This window comes from Panthera onca, chromosome D2, assembly GCF_046562875.1.
Source record: "Panthera onca isolate mPanOnc1 chromosome D2, mPanOnc1 haplotype 2, whole genome shotgun sequence".
Taxonomy (NCBI): Eukaryota; Metazoa; Chordata; class Mammalia; order Carnivora; family Felidae; genus Panthera; species Panthera onca.
This window is the reverse complement of record NC_138349.1, coordinates 42561755-42585732: the sequence shown is the minus strand read 5'-3', so window position 1 is coordinate 42585732 and position 23978 is coordinate 42561755. Positions and strand designations below refer to the sequence as shown.

Below are 23978 nucleotides of genomic sequence, written 5' to 3'. Positions count from 1 at the left end.
GCAGAACTAGAAAGGAAATGGGGTGATTACGCAGGTATGGACCACACGGCAGATGTCCTTAGAGACAAGGACCCCCAAATCAAGACCCCTTTCTCACTGGCCCACAGAGTAACCTGTACTTCCAGTTCGCCAGCGGAAACTGAACACCACCCATGACTGTTTATTATTTATCAAACCTGGTAGAGCTGGAGGAAGGGTTGGTGGTAGAAGTCTGAAATCAGACCTCTTATTCTGAGGAGTAATTAACTCTACCACATAGTTATTTTGAGCTAACTGGTATCCAGATGTTTCAAAAGAACATTAATAAAATGCAGACATCTGCACACTACACAGCACAAAGCATTTCTCTGCCTTTTGACTTAATGACCAAAGATATTCCTTACTACACCAGGTTTTTCTAGGAGAAATCAAAATCAAAAGCAAAAATTAGCTAAAGCTGCTATAGTGATGAAGAAACCACACCAGTTCCTTACTTTGAAAAATTTCAGTGAAAACCACAACTGAGTAGCTTGAATTTTTTTCCTTTTGCAAGCTGACTCAAAACCAAAAACATACAAAAAAGCTCCTAGCAACTAAGTCACCATTGTTTTTTTCTGTGATGAATCATTAACGAAACACATTCATGACAATTTAAATGGTTTTAAAAATTACTTGAGCCTGGATCTTTTAATAGGTCTTTGATTTATTTATCACAAATTCAATTTCCAACTGCATTCTCTCACTTTTCAGAAAACCAAGAGTTCTACCACAAGCACAGAACTCACAGAAAAGCATAAAGACCTCAGAACTCTTGAAATGCATGCCCTAGCACTCTTGCCATTTACTCATGAGAATATCTTTTCTCACTTAATACTAATATAATTTCCTAACGTGTAACAGAGTAACATAATTACAAATGAGGAGAGGAGGGCAAGGGGCAGTGGGAAACTGGGACCCTCCAGCATGTAATGACCTCGGAAAACATGGGAAGTCTCAGACAAAAATTCAGTTGGCACTGCAAGAAGCAGGCCACATAGGAACGAAGGAATATCATACCCTTTAACTGCTTTTGACAGTGTCCATGTCTATGTAGGAAGGCAAGGAACCAAACACTTAAAGAGACAAACTTCATAATAAGTTCTGGGAAGCATATGTTTAGCTGATGTTGGAGAAATGAAAAGGACATTTCACTTCTTCTTTTCATTAACATTAAAAAATTATACAACACATATGTGTATGCGTTCATCAAAACTTAAAAACAAAACATTGGAAGTCTCCCCTGACCTCCCATTACATACCACTATGTAATCCCAGTCTTCTCTTATGGGGGACTGTTCTTGGTGATTGAAGTGGGTATATATAGATCCTTCCAAATAATTTGCCTGCATTTAAGTACATATTATTTATAGGACACAGAGTTCTGTTGTGTGCCTAAGTATTGAACTTCCTGCCCAATGGATGGAGGAAGGATTACACATTAAGAGGGGGATCCTGTTGATTTTTTTCATTGACTTATTGGGATAATAGCAGTAAACTTAGCCACACCTTCCTACCAAACCGGTCTTGGAAATGATGCCTAGTAAAAGTGGTGAATATAAAACCGGACAACATTTAGTAAAACATAACGATAACCTGTTATAAAAAGGTTCAAAGGGTAAAGTATTGAAATTACAGATATCCAGTTTCATATAAATTATTTAAAAGTCTAGGTGATATTTGAGATGGTTCTGAAGAGGAAGAAGAGAATTAAAGGGAGAAAGGAGATAAAGGATAGATGGGCACTACAGGTAGAGCGACTATATGTTGCAAGAGTAAGATCGGGAAAATATCTATGCCTGTATTTCCAAGTTTTGCTAAGGATCATTTTACACCAAATCTCCTTTATTTTCAAAATCCAGTCTTCTTTCCTAATAATAATATCACCTTTTCTTCCTAACAGTGCCTCAGGCTAGAAACTTGAGTTATCTTTGACTTTTCTCTCCTTCATTGATACATCCTACCTGTTGGGGAATACTGTCCTTCCTTCAAAATGTTTTTAGCTGCCCTTTGCTTTTCATTTCTTCTGCTATTACTTATCACCTCATCCTCAGCTCCTCTGCAGCCTAGCTCTCCTGGATTTACCATTATGCACCCAACAAGCATAAAGGGAAAAAGCTGTTTCTGCTCGCATACTTCTGACACCATATGTGCGGGTTTTCCATACCAACAACCAGCTCTCTAATTCTCTGTGGACACCAACTGGTTGTCATACACAATTTAATTCAATTTTGACACCGACTACCTGGAGTTAGCACAGACCCCACAGATTAAGGGCTTAGTTCCACAAGACTGGCCTTCATTTTAATCTCAAGTATTGGGTGCCCACAGTACCCATACTTTTGTCCAACTTGGCTGGACGCTCCCACACCCTCTCCTCAGGTTTAATAATTTGCTATCATGGCTCACAGAACTCAAGTAAACACTTTACATATGTTTAATGGTTTATTATCAGGGTCCTGAGCACAGGAGCCTATCTCTAGGTAACAGGTGCACCGTCCTCCTGACACATGGAGGTATCCGGAAAGCTCTCAGAACCTAGTGGTTTACGGATTTTTATGAAGGCTTCCTCACAGAGGTATGATGGGTGTTAACTCAATGTCCAACTCTTTTCCTTTCCATGGAGGGCGGGGGATGGGGCTGAAAGTTCTAGGCTACTAATCATGGTTTAGTCTTTCTAGTCACCAGCTGCCATCCTGAAGCTATCCAGGAACCCAGCAAGAAGTGCCTCATTAGAACAAAAGATGCTCCTATCACCCAGGAAATTCCAAGGGATTTAGGAGCTCTATATCAGGAACTGGAGTCCAAGACCAAATATTAGGACAAAGGAGGCTCCAAGCACCCCCATCACTCAGGAAATTACAAAGATTTTAAGAGCTCTATGTCAGGAATTGGGAGCAGAGACCAAGTAAATATTATGTCATAAAACCTCATTTTCCACTATTTATAAACACACAGTCTGTCCCTATGACTCCATCACACACAGTCCTGCATCTTGTCTGGGCTGAATCAGTCACCGCCTTTATTTCTCTTTCTCTAAAATGACCTTTCAGGGCGCCTGGGTGGCTCAGTCAGTTAAGTGACTGACTTCAGCTCAGGTCATGATCTCAAGGTTTGTGGGTCTGAGCCCCGCGTTGGGCTCTGGGCTGAACACTTGGTCAGAGCTTGGAGCCTGCTTCAGATTCTGTGTCTCCTTCTCTCTCCGCCCCTCCCCGCTTGTGCTCTGTCTCACTTTCTGTCTCTGTAAATAAATGTAAAAAAAAAAAAAAAAAAATTTTTTTTAAATGACCTTTTCCCCCATCCAACTCCTATCCAGCCTTCCCTACCTGCAGATCAAGACTGTCTCTCCCTGGTATCTCCTTTGAACTCCTATTGTAGCAATGCATTGTTTAGTGTTTTCAACTGTGTCATTTATTGACTGTTCCTGGGAAAGGAAAATGTAGAAATAGAATACTGAACTAAAAGCAAAAGAAGAATGATATAGATACCAGAAGGGATTTGGGATTCTGCTCTATTTTGAGGAAATCAATTAAAAACATTTTAAGAAAAAAAAATCAGCTTTGTTTTCTTCTTTTTAAAGCTTTCTTGTGAATAGTTCCCTTAGCAAAGAGCAGGGTACCTGACACAGAGTAGGCAATTAAAAGACCTGTAATGAACAGGTTAACTATCAGAAATCCCCATGAGCTAAGGAATGTTCCTTAATCAAGCATAAAGTTTAAAGCTCTTGCCTGCAGAGAAAATGAACACATAATGGAAAAACTGATTTATTTGGAATATAGTCTATAGCTCATATAGCTTATTCAGTAAACCCCCAATGGGGGTACTATCACCCTTGACTATTCCCTTGCTGTTTTTCTCTTGCTAAAAGGGATTAAAAAAAAAAAAAAGAGTCCTAAATCCTTCTAAGGCTTAAATGTACAAAATGTTTTGAAGGCCTGTGTTCACATATTTATGATAACGATACGTGGGCAAAAGGAGTCATATTACTGACAACCTTTATAATTTCCATTTGTGTCATCTTTCACATTTTCCTCTAGCCAAGAAGCAATTCAGAAAAGTTAAAAGGTCTGACAGACTTTCTCCAAGAATAAATAACCAGGAGAAATAGCAATTCATTACAAACTATAACTTCTTCGTTTTTAAGGAATAGACACTCAGAAGCAAGCCGTGTTAAAATGAGTCCACTGAAAACCCTTAAAGATACATGTCATACACTTTGGCAGAGAAATGAGCCACTGTTCAACACCAGAGCTCTTCAAACCTCTTTCAGTAGAAAACTCTAAAATGTTCTTCCATTGCCTAAGTAACTGGAATAAGTGGGCCCATAAAGATATCATATACGAGTGAGTTCTACATGCACACTTGTTAGCATATACTTGTTTTTTCTAGGAAGAAGGCAGGCCTTCTAATAACCTTTAACACATTTCGAATGAGCCCCAGTGTTGGGAATTATCGTGTGGATGGCATGGTTCTCAATCACTGCTTATGATACAATGTATAATTTTTTACATGAAAGCCCCCAGAAAATAATTATTAAGAAAGTGGGTGCTGGAGTCAGAGGATGGGACTCTTAACAGGGCCCAACTCCACTAGGTAACTAGGTGTGTAACCTTACCAGGAGTCCTCCACTTTTCAGCCTTGGTATTTGCATTTGAAAATCAGGGCCAACAGTGTATCTCATGAGGTTGTTATGAGGGATAAAAGCGATGATGCATGAAAAGCTCTTAGCAAAATGCCTGGTATACACGGAGAACGCAATAAATGTTAGATGTTAGGTTATCCCTTGCTTTCCAGTTGACCTTTGTGGAGGCAGGATCTCCCAAGTGTTGTTACCTTGTGAAAGGAAACTTAGAAGGTCTCGAAGCAGCCCTTTTCCAGGCTGTCTTTTTGCCCTTTGCAAAACCTTTCCTGCCTTTATCCGTAGTATTTCCTACATTGATGCTTCAGTCTTGATAGTGAGTACTGCAATCTGTATCAATTTCTGCAAAGGGGAAAAAACACTGGTTCCTCAGAATAGCTAGGTCAGTTTTAGATAATGGCTTTGGATTTAAAGTTGTTGACGGTTATTTCCTGGGGAAGAACTGGGGGTAGAGCTGTTTTACTTGTCATTTTACAACTGTTATCACTATATGAATATTTGAAAGACATACATGTATTTTAACAGGAGTTTGTTGGGTGGAGTCATCATGGGCCATTTATAAGTTGATGCTCTTCACTAAGTGATATTAGAGGTTAAAAAGTTTTTTTTGTATTATGAAAATCTAATTATTATGCAAAGTAAACAGGAAAGAACCCCACAACATCCCAGAATTTTTTAGCATCCACAAGCTGATAGTTTAGTCTTTATTGGTTCCTGGCAGAATCCTCAGCACCTTTAACATCACTGGACAAAAACAATTTTCCTAAGCAATCTAAATTATCATCAATAGTTGTAAGGCCAATTTCTTTCCCCTATAAGTCAGAAAGTTCATGTTTAATTCTTTTTTTTTTTTTTTTAATGTTTTTATTTATTTTTGAGACAGAGAGAGACAGAGCATGAGCAGGGAAGGGGCAGAGAGAGAGGGAGACACAGAATCGGAAGCAGGCTCCAGGCTCTGAGCCATCAGCACAGAGCCCGATGCGGGGCTTGAACTCACAGACTGTGAGATCATGACCTGAGCCGAAGTCGGACACTCAACCGACTGAGCCACCCAGGTGCCCCTCATGTTTCTTATTTCTTATGCTTAAAATTTAAACACTGCAAGTTTTATTGGGGTTTAATATACTGGTGCTTGTCCTCCAATTTTTGATGCCCCAATTCCTGCAATGTGTACTCTGCATAATGAGTGGGCAGTGGGCAGCGTCTGTGTTCCTGCGTATGGGGTTCTGAATGCCAAAGCAAACCAGCTACGTGGATTCACACCAAATGACAGCAAGACCGAATGGCGATCTCTTCGTTCTCTAGTATATTTGTGAGAGGGGAGCGGTTTAGAGGCTTTGAGCTATTTGGATTCCATGATATTAAAAGGCCTTTATCATGGCAAAACAGTTCTGGATTTAATTAAAAAGTATTAAAAACAACAGCAGTGGCACCACCAACAAAAACCTTAGGGATGAGGGCTAGGGAGAAGAACACATTACAATTACCTTAAAAAAATTTTTTTTTTTAAATGTTTATTCATTTTTGAGAGAGAGAGAACGCGTGCATGCGAGAGGGGCAGGGGCAGAGAGAGAGAGGGAGACACAGAATCTGAAGCAGGCTCCAGGCTCTGAACTGTCAGCACACAGCCTGACACGGGGCTTGAACCCGTGAGCCGTGAAAGCACGACCTGAGCCGAAGTCACTTGAGCCGAAGTTGGACACCTTGCCAACTGAGCCACCTAGGCACCCCATACAATTACTTGTCTTTTAACTGAATTTTCAGAATGCATTAAATCCTAAATTTAATCTATCTACAAAGGTTACATTTTATCTTGTGGAAGTAGATGCAGATACACAGTCACACTCTGAGAATGTTAGAAAGTGTGAGAGTCTATTCAAAGTTAACCAAGCTTTGGGGTGCCTGGGTGGCTCAGTAGGTTAAGCATCCAACCTCGGCTCAGGTCATGATCTCATCCATGGTTTGAAGGTCTGAGCCCCACACTGGGCTCTGTGCTGACAGCTCAGAGCCTGGAGCCTGCTTCGGATTCTGAGTCTCCCTCTCTCTCTGCCCCTCCCCTGTTCGCACTGTCTCTTGCTCTCAAAAATAAATGTACATTAAAAAAATTGTAAAAAAATAAAAACAAAAAAACAAAGTTACCCAAGTTTTGATGGTTGTCAATTCGACCCAGCAGAAATAAGTCAGAAACGTTTTTCTTTTCAGTGAAGACAGAGGATGTGTCCTTTTAAAACAGTAAAAGTACTTTCTGTAGTGTTGCCCCAAAGTACCATCATCATCAGACAATTATATTCCAGAGGACGAGTGGACTAATACTACACAGACTCCAATCCTGTTGCCTCCCTTGCCCTCCACCCCTGCATCCTGTCCCCCAGAGACAAGAACAAAGCCTGTCTACCTCCCACTGTTTTCTTTTTTTTTTTTTGCATTTTGGCTCTTAAAAAACAAGTCAATGGGTTAACACAGTTTATACCTTTTTTTTTTTTTTGATACTGATATTTACAGTTAAACAAAAGATTTAGGGTCAGTATATCAGAGCATTCCATTTACAGTCAATCAACTTCATTTCAATAATGATAACTTTAGAAAGTTCTATGATAGAAGGAAGAATCAGTAACAGAATTTTGGCTTAATAGTTTTAATATGAGGAAAAGAGGTGGGGGAGGACAAGTTGGGAGAGAAAGTTAAATTGCTCCTATATCAATGAATTGCTATTACCAATCTGTACTTCTCCCTCAAAACTGACTTTTAAATGATAAACTTCCTTTCTAAAAAGGTACATGGGTCTCAGGCAGAAGCATGGCCAAAAATATACAGAATTTATTCTGAGAAAGATAACAGGAACAATCACTGATAATGTTTTCAAACATGTAAGAAACTTTGAAGAAGTCTTCTCAAAGCAGAAATTCCCACACTATTCATCTTTGCTGAAAATATTAAGACTGCTCTTAAAACTTCCCTTCAAAGCCTATAGCATACTCTTTTGCAAATCCTTAATAGGTACCAATCTGATGGTTTCAGTTAAATATGCTTTGCGGGAAAAGAAGCAAAAAAACTAAAATGTATTATTAAATATTTACTTGGAAGAAAGTACACATCAGCCACCCCAGGTCTGAAAACCACCTGTTTCCCTTACACAGATTATAATTAGATTGTTACTTTCAACCTTGAAAATTTTATTTCTGAAAACTCAGGTAGAAGGTCCAGGAAAGATTAGATGCAGAAAACTGAGGGTTATGAAAAGTATGAAGAGGAGCAGACAAGGCTTTTTTGGGTTTTTGTTTGTTTGTTTTTGAGAAGAACTATGGTAGAGAAGGCAGTTGAGGAGGTGAGAGCGAGTGTGTTAAAGTATGCTTAAAAAGGAAAGATTTACTGAAGTCACAGGGATTATTCGAAGCATCCTTAAAAATTTCAATCACCTAATGTATTCTGTATTTCTAAGACCACAATACAACCAAGGAGGTCAACAACTTTCTTACAAGCAAAGCAAAACAAAATAAAGCTTTCATGTTTAATTGGAGACAAAAACTACCAAAAATAAAGTGCTCTTAGAATATGTATTCTCTGCAATGAGATGAAGGTGGCAATGGGGAGAAAGATCCTGGAGTGTTATGAAAGGAAAGCATGTTCAAATTTTGATGATCACCTATTTAGCACACTGTTCATTATGTTAAGCACACTAAAATATTTTTAAGGGCTTTCAGGGCTATATAATCCTCCCAATCTCATCTCCATGATGTCTTTCAAATTCCTTAAGATAATACATTTATCACTTTATAGTGGCCAATTTTCTTACACGTTCTGTTATCTTTCAATGCCTGTTATTAATCATTAGTTGCAAATAGGTTTCTCCATGTTTATATGCTGGGAGTTAATAGTGCTTTTAGTATATGCCTTCTGGTAAATGGGATAAACTGAAGAGAGAACTGTATCTTACACTTCCAGTGCAAGCAAGTGCTACAATAACAGTGTCTCAAGAGGGCTGATGTGATTTGTTGCTAGGTTCAATAATTTGGTACGAAACTGCCGTGGAAACAAGAGGATAAGGACTGACAAACTATGGTAAATTTTAGTTGCTTTAGTGGGTTTGTGGAGTTGTGATTTATAAAGATAGGAGAGGGCTTGGCATATAAAGAACAGGAATGTAAAGAACTTCAGGGAAACTAAATTAGATCCTGCCGGAAATTTACATAATGGTTTATTTGTGTATCTTTTAAGGGACTGGAAAATACTGCCAGCAGGATAGTAATATAAACTAGACGTCCATTTTAAAATTTTTTTTTTTTTCAACGTTTTTTATTTATTTTTGGGACAGAGAGAGACAGAGCATGAACGGGGGAGGGGCAGAGAGAGAGGGAGACACAGAATCGGAAACAGGCTCCAGGCTCCGAGCCATCAGCCCAGAGCCTGACGCGGGGCTCGAACTCACAGACCGCGAGATCGTGACCTGGCTGAAGTCGGACGCTTAACCGACTGCGCCACCCAGGCGCCCCATAGACGTCCATTTTAAAGACACATTGCAGTTTAGTATTTGCTAACCTCTCTTCCTCCGTCATCCTTGTTTGCTTTTCTTGGGAGTCTAAACTTGTATTCTTGGTTTAGAGAATAAGGGAGTGGTAGGAAGAAGGAAGGTGATGTAGGAGACTGACTGTGTACCTTTTATGTAATTTTGGAGCTGCAAAGGGAAATTAGAGGTCAAAGTGGTTCAAACAGTTTGAGAAGAGGAAACAGAGCTAGAGGATAATTAAGCACTAAAGGTATGTCCTAGAAGAGGGTGGGGCCAATGCAAATTTAACAAGTAAATCATTAAACAGTTTCAGGCAACCTTTGTTCCCAGGCTGGGAATGCCAGCAGAGTTCAAATTCTTCTAGTAGAGAGATTTCTAAAAATTATCATTACAAGTCAGCTAGTGTAATAGAACACTGTGACAGGCTTATGGAGACAAAGGGTCCAGCCCAACATCCTCTCTGTGGTTATTAGCCAAGCAACCTCAAGCAAGACTTCACCTCCTTGGGGCCTTTATTAAACATCATTTTTTTTTAATAGAAAAGAAGTGGTTTTACCTTTTTCTTTTTTTTTTAAAGTTACATTTATACATCTTTAAAGATGTATTGAGGAGAAATGTTTGAAAGTTTTTATTGGCCCAAAGGAAGCAATCTGACTGCAGAGGCCAAATCTACACATATTCGAAAATTTAAACTACGGGATAACTTGGTGACTATCAAATTGTAACCGATTCAACTCCTTTCCTTCAGTACTTTATCTTTTACCCAAGCTCAAATCTGGTGCTAGCCAGGACCAGTCCACACCCCCAGGGCTATTTCATTCCATTGGCTGGCGGGCTGTCCTGCATTCTACACCCTTTAAGATTTACTGTCAGGGCGCCCGGTGTTTATTTGTCGGAGATGTTACGTGGCTCATGTATTACTTTGTGTGTGTGTGTGTGTGTGTGTGTGTGTGTGTGCGCGCGCGCGCGCAAAACTGAGGCTGTCAGGGTAGAAAAACAACTTAAAAAGCCAATGGTGTAATTAGTAAAATCGTTTGTCTAGTAAAACTGTCTAGATTTCAAATCCACAAGACAATTCACTTTGTAAGTTCCTGTATCATTTGCCACTGATGTAAAAATGAGTGGGGGAAAAAAAGAGCTGGAAATAACTATCTCATAGTTTTCGTTCGGTGAGTCATAGATGCTCACAAAAACTTGCAGAGCACAATGAGATGGGCCGGTCATTCCCATTTCTAGAAGTGCATTTCGTCAGGATCCACCCTGGGTGTCACCTATACTAAGATCAAAAGGAGAGCGGTGCAGCATCTATTCAGCATACAGTGTTCACACTTGCAGGAACCCGGAATGATGGCTCACGGGGGAGGAAGACAGGACCACTAACGTGGCGGATTTCGGGAGGAAAACCCACCACCCGCGCCGAGACTGACACGCCTGCTGCGGGGGGCGGGGGGAGCGTGGGAGGGGGCCAGATCCCCGGCCAGGCAGGGCGGCGGGGAAGGGCGCGAGGGGCTCGGCCGGCGCTCACCTCCCTTGCAGGGCGTGCGGTGCTGGCTGTGCTGGGCTCGGTAGCCTTCGATGACCTCCCAGGAGCCGTCGTCGCGTCGGATGGGGAAGGACAAGCTCAGCACATGGTTGCAGGGCTTGATGATCCGCAGGATGCCGCGCACCCGGTTCCGCTTCTGCTCCTCGCTCTCCCGGGTCTTGAGGTCCTCCACCAGCTTGTCCTCCACGATGCTGGCGCCGCGGTCGAAGAAGCCCTCCACCATCTTGAAGAAGTTGGGGTCGTCCTCGCGGTCGGCCGCCGCCTCGCTGTAGTGTCGCCGGGCGGTCGGCGCGAGCCCCGGCTGCGGGGCTGCGGCGGCGGTGGGCTGCCCGCGGGCCCGGCCCAGCAGCGCGGCCGAGTCGGCCGCCGCGGAGCCCAGGGCGGCGGGCCCGGCGCGGGACAGCAGCAGCGCTTCGCCCAGGCAGCGGTACATGGCGGCAGGGCGGAGGCCGCGGAGCAGAGGCGCTCTCGGAGGCCCGGGGACGAAGGGAGGGAGGAAGGGCCCGGCGCGGGCTGCCCTTTTAAGCTGCAGCTTCCTGCCCCCTGGGCTGTCCCCTCCCCTCCGGCGCCCGCCGCCTAACAGGGAGGACGGACTTTGGGGGCCGAGGGCCCAAGTCGCCAGTGAATGGCAGGGCGGGGGGCGGGAGGTGCGCGCCGCCCAGGGAGCCGGGCCTCCGCCTCTGCTGCGGCCTCGCCCGGCCTCCCAGGCGGCGGCGCGTGCCTTGCAGGGGCGCTCGGGGGCGCGCAGGCGCGCACGCGGGCCCAGTGCGCATGCTCGCGCCGGCCCGGGGGCGGGGCGAGGGACCCACCGGCTGCCGGATCTGCAGGGAGGCGGTGTCTCAGGTCAGTGCGCGCCCCCACCGCGTCCAGGGGAGCGGGCCTTCGTAGGGAGTGGGCCCATTCCGGGAGGGGGCCTGCCCCGGAAGGGGCCTGTGTGCCTCTGGGGGGCGCTGACAGGCCGGGCCGCGGGGGGGGGTGTGTGTGTGTGAAGGCGTGCGGTCTGGCGGCGGGCTGGGCCTGGTGAGTCACGGGTGTCCCTCCTTTCCGCCCGCACGCCCTCGGGCTGGGTGGCCGCCCTGCACTCTCTGGCCTGCCCTCTGGTGTTCCTGCGGGGCTGGGCTCCGCGACCCGGGAGCGGCGGTTGAAAGCCGGGCTGTGGGCTTGGCTCTGACTGCGGGGACTGCGAAGGACTTAATGTCATCCGGAGTAGGATTTTTGAGGTGGCTTTCAGGAAAGGAACAAGCCTGGGAGCTGGGGAATCCCTTACCCACTGGCCTTAGTCAAAAAACTAAATTTTTAATTTTGCTCCATGGCAGCCATTCATTAATGTCAAGATAAAAATTATGTGAGTCATTGTATCTTTGTAACATTTACTGACCATGTTTCCCCTTTTCAGAAGTATGTTCTTGAAATAGTTTAAAAACAAAAAGGCACTATAGAAATGCAATAATAATACTGCAGGAAGTTCTCAGTAATATATGTGTTAAGTGGTCCAGAATAGGATTTGTAAACTTTAAGCTACATGAGGGTTAATTTTGTACTTACACGTATGTGATGAGCAATGCTAAAGTTATAGGCTCCTGTAGGTAAGACGCATGTAAGTCCTATGACTCAGTCTTCTGAAAAGCTACCAAAGGCCACAGTACCAACTTCAGTGGCTCCAGTGTACTTTGGTGGTTTAAAATGGCACCTTTTTGATCTGCAAAACAACTTCCTGACATTCACTTTATGCATCTATTAGAATATGGAAAAGAATGTCCTTAATTCTTACAATATACCACAAAGTATAAAGCGACAACCTAGATCGTTAGATTATATTCATCTATCTCAGTGTGCTCTCAAAGAAGATGCAGCTGATACTTTATCTTATTTGCTAGATAAATGTATCATTATTTATATTTGTATGTTGTTTTTCAGTGAAAAATACTCTCTGAACTGAATCCTGAATTTGTCTTGTTGGTAAAAAAAAAAAAAAAAAAATCGAGGTACCAGATTTCCTTTTCACTTGATGGTATTATTTTACATTGCAAAAAACCGCCATGAAAACCAAACCCCAAATCCTAAAATTTTAGAATAAAGTGACTAACATCAGTAAATATGTGGACATTTTTTTCTCTTCAGATTAAATTCTTTGGTATGTTTTGAGGAAAGTGGTTTGAAAGCTTAGTTTTATTACCCTGTTTATCTCTTTCTTGATAGCCATAGCCTTCTGAAAAATAAATGTTTAACTTCTTCCAAGTTGTATTCACCTGAATTCAAAAGTTGGAAAGGCTATGGAAGTAGTGAGGAAATTATGTTTGAGAGCCTCCTATGTATAAATATCTTACAAAATGGTTCCATAAGTACCCTATAAAGTGGATGCTTTTATTTTTAAATTTTCCATTGTGTTTTAAAATTATAAGTTGTAAAAAAAATTCAAATCATACGGAAAATTCAAATGGTATAGGTAAAAGAGTGATATTTTCCAAACACTACTTTCCTTTCCCCCATTTAGTAAGTAGTTGGGAGTATTTCTCTTTAAACTAAAGTAGGTATTGTAATTCCCGATTTAACAGAAGGGGGAACTGAGGCTCAGAGAGGCCAAATACATTGTTGATGGTCACCTTGCAGGTAAATAGCAGTCTGGGAATCAAACCTGTGTATTCGACTCCAAAGTTATTCTATTGCTACTGTCCAAGAAATAGTTTAAGTATTTGTTGCATTTAAACTACTGTGATATAAAGCCTAGTAAGTTTCAGCTTTACATTGATGATTTTTTCTTATTTTATTTTATTTAAAATTCCAGTATAGTTAACATACAGTATTTTATTTGTTTTAGGTGTACGATATAGTGATTGAACAATTCCATATATTACATTGATGATTGCCTTTATAAAATATACAGTTATTTTGTAAATTAAATTTTTATTATTAGTAATTTCCATTTCAAAAGGAGGCCAGAATTTAACTTGAAGGGAATTTTGGTCACTTGATAACCTTCAACAAAGACAAATCCATGTTCTGCCTTTGACATTTATGAGTTTTCCTTAGCTGTTTTAAAATTGCAGGTTATTTCTCTTTGATCATTGCATGCTTTTGTGTTTGAAAGTGCTTTTAAAAATATTTCAGAAGAAGAGTTTTAGGATTTAGAAAGATATAGCATATAAATAAATGAACAACATAATCTTTAAAAAAATGATTTGAAAAAATGCATACTTTCTACCGTGTCTCTCTTTGTCTCTTCTGGACATTTCATTTAAACAGAATGATACAATATGTGGCCCTCTGTGATTGGCTTCTTTCACTTAGGACAGTGTTTTAAAGATTCATCTATGTTGTAGCATGTATCAGTATTTCATATTTATGGCTAAATAGTATGTATTGTGTTACTGTATCACATTTTTAAATCCATTCATCATGGACATTTTAGCTATTGTGAATCATGCTCTTATGAACATTCTTGTACAAGTTTTTGTTTGGACATAGGTTTTCTCAACTCTTGGGTATATACCTAGAAGTGGAATTGCTGTTAACCTTTGGGGGAAAAAAAGCTTTCTTAACCTTGAGAAACTGCCAAGCTGTTTTCCACAGCAGCTGCACCATTTTCTTTCTTACTAGCTGTATATTAGGGTTTCGATTTCTCTGCATCCTCCGCAACACTTGTTACTATCTGGTGTTAAGTGGTAGCTCATTTTGGTTTTGATTTGCAATTCCTTGATGGGTAATGATGTTGAACATCTTTTCACCTGCTCATTGGTCATTTGCATATCTTTTCTTGGAGAAATGTCTGTTCATTTCCTTTTCCTATTTTTTTTTTTTTTAAAGTTTATTTGTTTTGAGAGAGACAGAGAGGGAGAATGAGGCCGAGCACTTATGCCTGAGAGAGCCAGGGAGAGGCAGAGAGGGAGAGAGAATCCCCAACAGGCTCACAGCTGTCAGTGCAGAGCCCGAGGCGGGGCTTGAACTCATGTCATGACCTGAGTAGACCTGAGTAGACCTGGTTACTTAACCGACAGCCACCAGGCCTTCCTCCTTTTCATATTTTTTAACTGGATTATTTGTCTTTTTTATTGTTGAGTTGTAACACTTCTTTATATATTCTAGATACAAATCCTTTATAAGATGCCTGATTCGTAGGCGTTTGCTACTGTTCTGTTGTTGCCTTTCTACATCTTTGGTGGTGTCCTTTGAAGCACAAACATTTTTAACTTTGATGATGTTCAATTTATAAATGTTATCTTTTATTGCTTGTGCTTTTGGTGTCATGTCTAAGAAGTCATTGTCTAATTGGAGGTCATGAAGATTTACACCTATGTTTTCTTGTAAGAGTTTTATAGTGTTAGCTTTTACATTAGGTCTTTTTACATTTAGTTCTTTTACATTTTGGTCTCAAAATGGACTTTGAGTTGATTTTTGTACATGGAATGAGGAAGGAATCCAGTTTCATTCTTCTGTCGGTGGATATCCATTTGTTCAAAAGGTTGTTTCTTCCCCCCATTTAATTATCTACACACTCTATCAAAAATTAATTGACCTAAATGTGAGGATTTATTTCTGGACTCTTCAGTTCATTTTTACTTGCCCATATGTCTTTTTTTACACTGGTACCACACTATCTTGATTACTGTAGCTTTGTAGTAAATTTTGAAATTGGGAAGTGTGAGTCCTCTCACTTTGTTCTTTTTCAAGATTGATTCTTCTGAGTGCCTTGAATTTTCATATGAATTTTAGGATCAAGTGATCAGTTTCTGCACAGACTCCAGCTGGAATTTTGATTGAGATTGTGTTGAATCTGTAGATCTGTTTGGGGAGTTGTACCATTTTTAAAAAAAAAAAAATTTTTAATGTTTATTTATTTTTGAGACAGAGAGAGACAGAGCATGAATGAGGGAGGGTCAGAGAGAGAGGGAGACACAGAATCTGAAGCAGGCTCCAGGCTCTGAGCTGTCAGCACAGAGCCTGACATGGGGCTCAAACTCACGGACCGTGAGATCATGACCTGAGCCGAAGTCGGACGCTTAACCAACTGAGCCACCCAGGCGCCTTGGGAGTTGTACCATTTTAACAATATCCCATCTGGGCTTCATGAACATGAGATGTTTTTTCATTTGCTTAGGTCTTTGAAAATTGCTCTCAGCAGTGTTTTGTCTTTTCAGAGTAGAAGTTCTGTACTTCCTTCGTTAAGTTTATCACTAAGCCTTTTATTCTTTTTCATGCTATTGTAACTCAGATTGTTTTCTTCATTTTCAGGTTGTTCACTTCACGTTATAGAAATATAATTGATTATTATATATTTTTATTTTTAAAGCTTATTTATTTATTTTGAGAGAGAGAGAGAGAGAGAATCTCCAGCACTGTCAGTGCAGAGCCCAACACCGGGACCAATCTCAACAACTGTGAGATTGTGACCTAAGCTGAAACCAAGAGTTGGACACATAACTGACTGAACCACCCAGGTGCCCCGATTATTGTATATTGATCTTTTATGCTTTCACCTTACTGAGCTCATTTATTACTTATGATTAGTTACTTTAGTGGATTTCTTAGGATTTTCTACTTACAAGCTCATCTGCGAAGGGCGATAGTTTTACTTCTTTTCCAATAGATGTATTTTATTTCACTGCCTAATTGCTCCTTATTTTTCTTTTACTGCCCAGTATTTCGTTGTATGTACATGCCATAGTTATTTTTGCTAGTCTCTCACTGATGGGCATGTAAGTTGCTTCTAATACCTTGAAGTCACAGCAGTGCAACCATGAATAACCTATTACATAGAACATCTGTTTTCAGACTTTTTTCTCTCAGGATGACTTTATCTTCCTAAGTATGAGCAGTGATTTTGAACTTAGGAAGAATTTAATAGCCATCAGAATTTTGTTTTCCTGTGAAGTTGTTCACTTCTCATTTGACATAAGTAGAAAAGTCAAATATTTGATTTTTTAAACAAGAGTTTCTAGGGGTGCCTGGGTAGCTCAGTTAAGCGTCTGACTCTTGATTCGGCTCAGGTCATGATCTCACAGTTCGTGAGTTCAAGCTGTGCATTGGGCTCTGTGCTGGTGGTGAGTAGCCTGCTTGGGATTCTCTCTCTCTCCCTCTCTCTCTGCCTCTCCCCTACTTGCTCTCTCTCTCTCTCTCTCTCTCTCTCTCTCAAATAAATACAACTTAAAAAAAAAGTTTAAATAAGAGCTTCTAAACAAGGAACTAAAGAATTTGATGTTTCTTTTATTAGGTCACTATCTTTCTAATTTTAATAGTTTTTTTTAAAGATTATTTTGTGACAACATTTTATTTTATTTTTTAAATGTTTATTTATTTTGAGGGGTAGAGAGTGCACTGCATGTGTAGGAGGGGCAAGGAGAGAGGGAGAGAGAGAATCCCAAGCAGTTTCCACACTGTCAGTGCAGAGCCCAATGTGGGCTCATGAACTGAGATCATGACCTGAGCTGAAATCTGGAGTCAGACACTTAACCAACTGAGCCACCCAGGCACTCCTATTTTATTTTATTTTACTTTACTGTACTTTATTTTATTGTTATTGTTATTGTTATTGTTATTTTATTTTAAAGTAAGCTCTATGCCCAGCATGGGGCTTGAACTCATGACCGTGAAATCAAGAGTTGCATACTCTAGTGACTGATCCAGCCAGGCGCCCTATATTTCAAGAGGTTTTACACAAGTGCTTATTAGTACTTCATTAATCAGCCAGTTGAGTGTGAGGAGAGAAGAGAACCTTGTGCTATGGGAACACCAAATGCAAAGGCCTGAAGGTAAATGAGACAATGATTTGAGAATATAGGGTAGCATACACTCTGGGTGAAAGCAGTTTGATCATGATAACAGTTTGGCTTAAACATCAATTTGGTTGAAAATTAGTATTCTCTAATTCTGTTTTTTTTTTTTTTCCAATATTGGTAATTTGGGTGCATCATGGATTGTTTTTCAAGCCTGTGTGCTATGATTTTCAGGAAAATTTTTTCTGATACTTGGTTTTGTGTTTCTAATTGATTTTCAGAAAAGTTTGTCATTTTCATTTTTCCCCTTTAGTGAGCATGTTTTTTTAGTAAGCAGAAAACAGTAAACAAAATCCAAGAAAAGGATCTGAGTTTGTAGTCTTTTTTCCTCTTAAAAAAACTTTTTTCCTAATAAATTAAATGTCACTTATATCTACTTGTCTAGTTTGGTTAAGGTGAATAATATTCAACAAAGGTTTTTATCAACTCTTGCTTAAGGGCTCTTTCCATGTTGTGGATAAACATAAAAACTCATTGTAGGAACTTTATCTCTTTAAGCATAGTATGCAAGAAACAAATAGGTCTCTTAAAAATTAACTGTACTAAGAAGGGATTCTGAACTCACCTGTACGTAATTCATTATGTCTGTGTCTTTGTTTTTAAATTGAGATCTTTTGTTTCCCTTGTATGTTAAAAGGGTGCCTCACCCCTCAGCTCTATTTATTGATCTATGTAGATGACCCATTATAAAAGCAAATCTTTATTCTAGGTTTTGCATTTCCATTTTGGAAATTTTAGATCACTTGTGATCTTACTATGGGATTGGAGTTAGAATAGTAAGGAAAAAAGTGTAAAAATTTTTACTAAAAATTGAGACATGTCTGTGATGCTGTTAAAAGCAGACATAACTGAAAAGCAGGTCAGAGAAGCAAAAAGTACCTTCTCATTGACTATCATGGAAGAGTTATGGAAGAAACAGACTTTATTGTGAAGCATAGCTATGAGTGTAATGGCACTGAGTCTGCTCTTATTGAAAGGTAGAAAAGAAAAACATGAATGAGGCAGTATGGATCCAGGAAGAGACACTGGTAATGGTTGGGGTCAGCTAAGTAGCATTGGCCTAACTTCCTGGCCTTGAAGTGAACAAGATATTTGCTAGCTGTATTAGTTGGGACATTATCCAAATAAAAGTGCCTTAGACTGAAGCTGCAAACTAAATGAGATAACTATAATCTAACAAGAAGCCTGGGGGCAAGGCTATTCCCGTAGGTTATTGGTATAGGGCTCAGTGATTCTATCAGGGAACCAAGAGCTTTTCTGTGTTACATTCAGCAAGTTGGTGGTCTCTTTCTTCATGGTTGTAAGTTTGCTATATCAGTTCCAGGGGTCACATCAAGTTAACAACCAAGTGCTATGTAGAGCATAGCACTATGCTATGTAGGAACAGCAGTTTCCTCCCATACATATTTCTTTGTTGGTAACAGAAAATCTTGGGGCACCTGGGTGGCTCAGTCAGTTGAGCATCTGACTTCAGCTCAGGTCATGATCCCACGGTTGGTGGGTTTGAGTCCCGCATCAGGCTCTGTGCTAACATCTCAGATACTGGAGCCTGCTTACAATTCTGTGTCTCCCTTTCTCTCTGCTCCTTCCTACACACACACACACACACACACACACACGTGCTCTCTCTCTCTCTCTCTCTCTCTCAAAACAAACATTAAAAAAAAACATCTTTTCCAGGGGTGCCTGGGTGGCTCTGTCAGTTGAGCGTCTGGCTCAGGTCATAATCTCATGATTCATGAGTTCAAGTCCTGCATCCGGCTCTGTGCTGCCAGCACAGAACCCTCTTTGGATCCTCTGTCCTCCTCTCTCTTTCTGCCCCTCTCCTGCTCATGCACTCTCTCTCAAAAATAAATAAACATTAAAAAGAAAATCTTTTCCAAAAGCCTGCCAGCCAGCTTCAGCTCTTTCAGGCGGGCCTCAGTAGCTAGGAATGGGTTATATGCCATGCCCTTGCTGTGAAGGAAGCCAGAAGTAGGGCTTTCTGACACTTTGAACTTCTAAGGTACAGATAGGCACTGCCAGCAAGGAAGAAAGAGCAGGAGGAATAATTGTGAAGTTGGCAACCAGCAGTGTTTGCTGTATTTGCTTCAGAAAATAGCTCGCCTGCTCTGTGTTCTTACTGTGATAATATTATTTCCTTAGAATTTAAACACAGTTTCAGAGGGGTTAAACATTCTTAAATATAATACTGGGAATTATGCTTGTGGTTTCATGTCTCTACATTGAGAAATCTACAGATTCTAGTTCCCTTTGAAAACTATCATTATGTTTTATGTTCTCTACATTGAGACATTTGCTGAGTCTAGTTCCCTTTGAGATTTTATATAATGATTATAGTTTTAAGATTATGCCTCAATTTTTTTTTTTTTTTTTTTTTTGCCATTGACATCTTATAAGGCAATATTTACTGTGTTGCCAGATAAGAGAACAGAACAGAAACCCATCCTCAGCTTCTGGGGGACAATATGGGAAATATAATGAAATATAAAATGCTCAGATGATTTCATGAGCTCTTCAAATTAAGCTGCCACCAGCAATTTTTGTCAATGGTGTAACACACAGGCAAGTGGCTTAAGTCAACAGGAGGGCTAATCTGGCCTTTATGTTGAAACTGGAAGTTCTTTTGTTATGCTAAGGGCAGAAGTGACCATTTCATTGGAGCCTCTATGTTATAGGACATACTATCAGAAACACAGTTTGGGATAAGACTATTTTGAAGATACTTGGGGTAGATATGTAATGATGCCCTTTACATATATTTGTCCTCCACAATTTTCTTGTCAGAGACAGAATCTTTATCATTGTATTCCTGGAGGGCCACATAAAACCAATGAAACACAAAGGTTTCTAGATTCTAGAAATTGGTATCACCAGCCACCCACAGTGGAAGTTCTGGCCAGCTGTTTAAAAAAAAATTAAGTGTCGGTGTGACTGAGTAGCTCAGTCTGTTAAGCGTTCGACTCAATTTTGGCTCAAGTCATGATTTCACCGTTTGTGGGATCAAGACCCAAGTTGGGCTCTCCTCTGACAGTACGGAGCCTGCTTGGGATTCTGTCTCTCCCTCTCTCAGTATCCCTCCTGTGCTCTCTTTCTCTTTCAAAAAAAATAAGTAGGCTTAAAAAAAAATTAAGTATTGGTGCTCCTGAGTGGCTCAGTTGGTAAAGCGTCCGACTTCAGCTCAGGTCATGATCTCACGGTTTGTGAATTCAAAGCCTGTCATCGGGCTCTGTGCTGACAGCATGAAGCCTGCTTGGGATTCTGTCTCCTTCTCTCTCTGCTCCTCCCTCTCTCTCTCTCTCAAAGCAAATAAATAAACTTAAAAAAAATGAAGTATCAGCGTGTAACAGTGTATCAGTGCGAAAGTGCTGATACAGAGATAGGAGAGGTGTCAGGACTTCAAGAGCAAGGGAAGTTGTGTTGAAAGGCTCTTTTGAAAGCAGGTATTTATCCATACTTTCATGTGTTTTTTTCTAGGTCAGATATAAATGGAATTATTTTTGAATAACAATTGTTTGGTGTATTTTAATAAGTATTCTAAAGAATGACAGACTTTGACTATCTTGTGTAATTTCATATTGCCACGCCTCTTTTCTTATGAAATACAAACACCAAAAAAAGTGAAGGAAATATGAGAGAAATAATCACACTTGGCTTGAAAGTAACTAGAAAAAAATTAAATTGAAAAAAAAAAGCAAAAAACTAAAAGACCTGAACCTTGAGAAATTCCAGTTCCTTACCTCTTATGGTTGTCATTTATTTTAACATTTTCTTAGAGAAAAATTTAAAAGTGTGCCTATGAAAATAATAGGAAGACTGCCCCATCAGTCTGCAATGACTGTGCGTTTTCAACTACAGGCATTCCTCGCTGATCCAAGATCTGCTGTCTGAACTCAGAAACATAACAGATGGGACAACAAGGGATAGTTACATTTATTCCTAACCTATTTCTGCAGACTCATGTCATTTCTAATCCAAGTCACTTTTTCTCATATTGGTTCTCATGATGAAAAACTTAAATCTTCCTAATTTTTCTCTATAGTTATTAGTTAAAATAGTAATAACTGGCAAAAACTGAATTTGATTTTTTATTTTTTTTCTTCTGTTTTTACCCCTGGCCCCCCACCAATCCCCCAGCCTGACTCTGAATTTGAATTTTATTTTATTTTATTTATTATTATTATTTTTAGATATATATATTTAACAAATTTTTAATGTTTATTTTTGAGAAAGAGACAAGGTGAATGGGGGGAAGGGCTGAGAGAGAGGGAAACACAGAATCTGAAACAGGCTCCAGGCTCTGAGCTGTCAGCACAGAGCCTGATGCGGGGCTCAAACTCACGAATCGTGAGAGATCGTGACCTGAGCCGAAGTCAGACGCTTAACCAACTGAGCCATCCAGGCACCCCTGAATTTGAATTTTAAAGAGTAGATTAAGACCTGAAAATTCTGAAATAGGAAAGAAGAATGCTTAAAAATCGGTATCTAGGCACATAAAAGCACTCCAGGATATATTTTAAGATACTAACAGTTGAAAAAACAATGACTAGATATATTCATTTTTTCCACTTCTTAAATCTTATTTTTATTTTGAAGTAATTATGCTAATGATAATTTGTTCTGAAATAAGTTTTCTTTAGAAATAATTTTAGATATATAGAAGAGGTGCAAAGATACTGCAGAGTTCCCGTCACCCATTTTCCCCTAATGATAACATCTTATATAGCCAGAATACATTTATCAAAATTAAGAAATTAGCATTGGTACAGATTGATTTTTTTTAATTGTCATGTTAGCCAAATTGTCATATTGACCAACATGCTTTTTGCTGAATTACCTGGAGCTGTAGTATTGATCTTATCCGTGATCTGTGTTCTTAGCTCAGCTCTTTCTGATGGTCACGTTTGGTACCCTGTGACCTTCATCCTGTTCCTCAGGTTACAGATGACTGACTGCCTTTTGGGCAGATACCCAACCATGTCCAGTCTAAATGCTGGCCAGAAACCTGTGATGTGACTTGGTCAGAAGGATGGCTTTCCAATTTTAGTTTTATTTCTAATCCATGTGTCTCTTAATAATATCCTCCCCACTTACAGAGCTGGTCGAAATGTCTTTTTAAACCAAAAAAGCCTGATCAAAATGATATGCGTTAGGTAACTGCACCTTGGTTCATTGTGGCTAGAGTGTGTGTATGTGTAGGTCTGTTGGGGAGGGAGGGAGAGGCAGAAGAAGAAATGGCAAGAGATTAGGGAGGCAGCTCACCAGACAGTGTGTCTCTTCATTTGACTAGTTTATTGGCTTTACTGATATCTTCTGTTGTATATTTGTCTTTGCGATTTTTGAATCTGGAGATGCAAATCTTTTCAGGTTCTAGAACATTTTCTTTTCTTTTTTCTTTTTCTTTTTTAATGTTTATTTTTGAGAGAGAGAGCCAGAGCACAAGTGGGGGAAGGGCAGAGAGAGAGGGAGACACAGAATCAGAAGCAGGCTCCAGGTTCTGAGTTGTCAGCACAGAGCCCAACGCAGGGCTCAAACTCAAGAACCGAACTGTGAGATCATGACCTGAGCCGAAGTCAGACACTTAACTGACTGAGCCACCCAGGGGCCCCTTTAGGTTCTAGAACATTTTCAACTGTTACTTCTTCAAATACTGTCTCTACCCCATTCTGTCCTCCTTCACTTTATCTTCTGTGTTTCTTACCTACTCTTTTTGTGTTTTCAGCTTTTTATTTTTTTGTGCTTCATTCTACAAGGATTCAGTTTTTCCACATAGCTCTCTCCTTTTTTTCTTCTGGGTTGGGGCTATTGGTAGAGAAGCTTTATAATTTTTCCTGGCATTGAGGAGGGGGCATCTCATCTTTGTGCCATTTTCTGACTTTGGCCATTGCTGAGCTGTACCTTGGCTGGCTTAGTCTTGATTGGCACTGCCTGCTGTGCTGTGTCTGAAGCTGATGTCCCTGCTACTACTGACCTCTGGTCAGCAGGTCTGTGTGTGCTGGATCCACCCTAATTCTGGGCTCTTTTGGGCCCAGTGGCCCCAAACAAACTTCTTAATGGTTTCTACAGCATGCTGGTGTGCTTGGGTCTTTGAGGCAGCTTTTCAGGAATATAGTATGAGCATGTCCTTGGCTGTTACTGAGCTACCACATTGATATAGTGGCAGGTGCGAGGTTTTTGCTAAAAGACATACAGTTCTCTGGACCATAACTTGCAAAAGGGAAAGACAGTTATCTTCTAGTCTGAGTCCTTACCCACAAACATTTTCTCACCCTTTCTCGTCCCAAGACATAGTCGCAGATGGGATAGGAAGTAAGAATTCCAAACTTTTAACTATTTTCTAGCTCCCCATTCTCTCTGTACTCCTCCTTCAGGTTTTTATGTCCTCTCAATTGTTGTGGGAGAATTGCATTTACGCCAGTACCTCCTACTTCCTCTATGCTGTAGTTTACAGTATAAACTCTACCAGGAAAGTTTTCTTGCTTTGGTCTGTGGTGCTGAAAGCCAGGG

At 40.4% G+C, this 23978-nt stretch overlaps 2 protein-coding genes across 6 annotated transcripts in view; one reads left to right on the top strand and one right to left on the bottom strand.

Annotated features, from left to right (window-relative positions):
- Positions 1-11394, bottom strand: part of GLUD1 (glutamate dehydrogenase 1) — a 37670-nt gene extending 26276 nt beyond the window's left edge. The window contains exon 1 of the mRNA XM_060642267.3: positions 10684-11394. Coding sequence (XP_060498250.3) covers positions 10684-11134 — 451 coding nt within the window. The 5' untranslated portion in view covers positions 11135-11394. The remainder of the gene's footprint in view (positions 1-10683) is intronic.
- SHLD2 (shieldin complex subunit 2) overlaps positions 11261-23978 on the top strand; it is an 83558-nt gene continuing 70840 nt past the window's right edge. For 3 of the 5 annotated variants that reach the window (XM_078434489.2, XM_060642261.3, XM_078434490.2), the window contains exon 1: positions 11458-11544. The gene's annotated coding sequence lies outside the window, so the exon portion shown is untranslated. Of the gene's footprint in view, positions 11545-23978 lie in introns of all 5 variants that reach the window. The other 2 variants (XM_060642259.3, XM_060642264.3) reach the window with 2 other exon arrangements.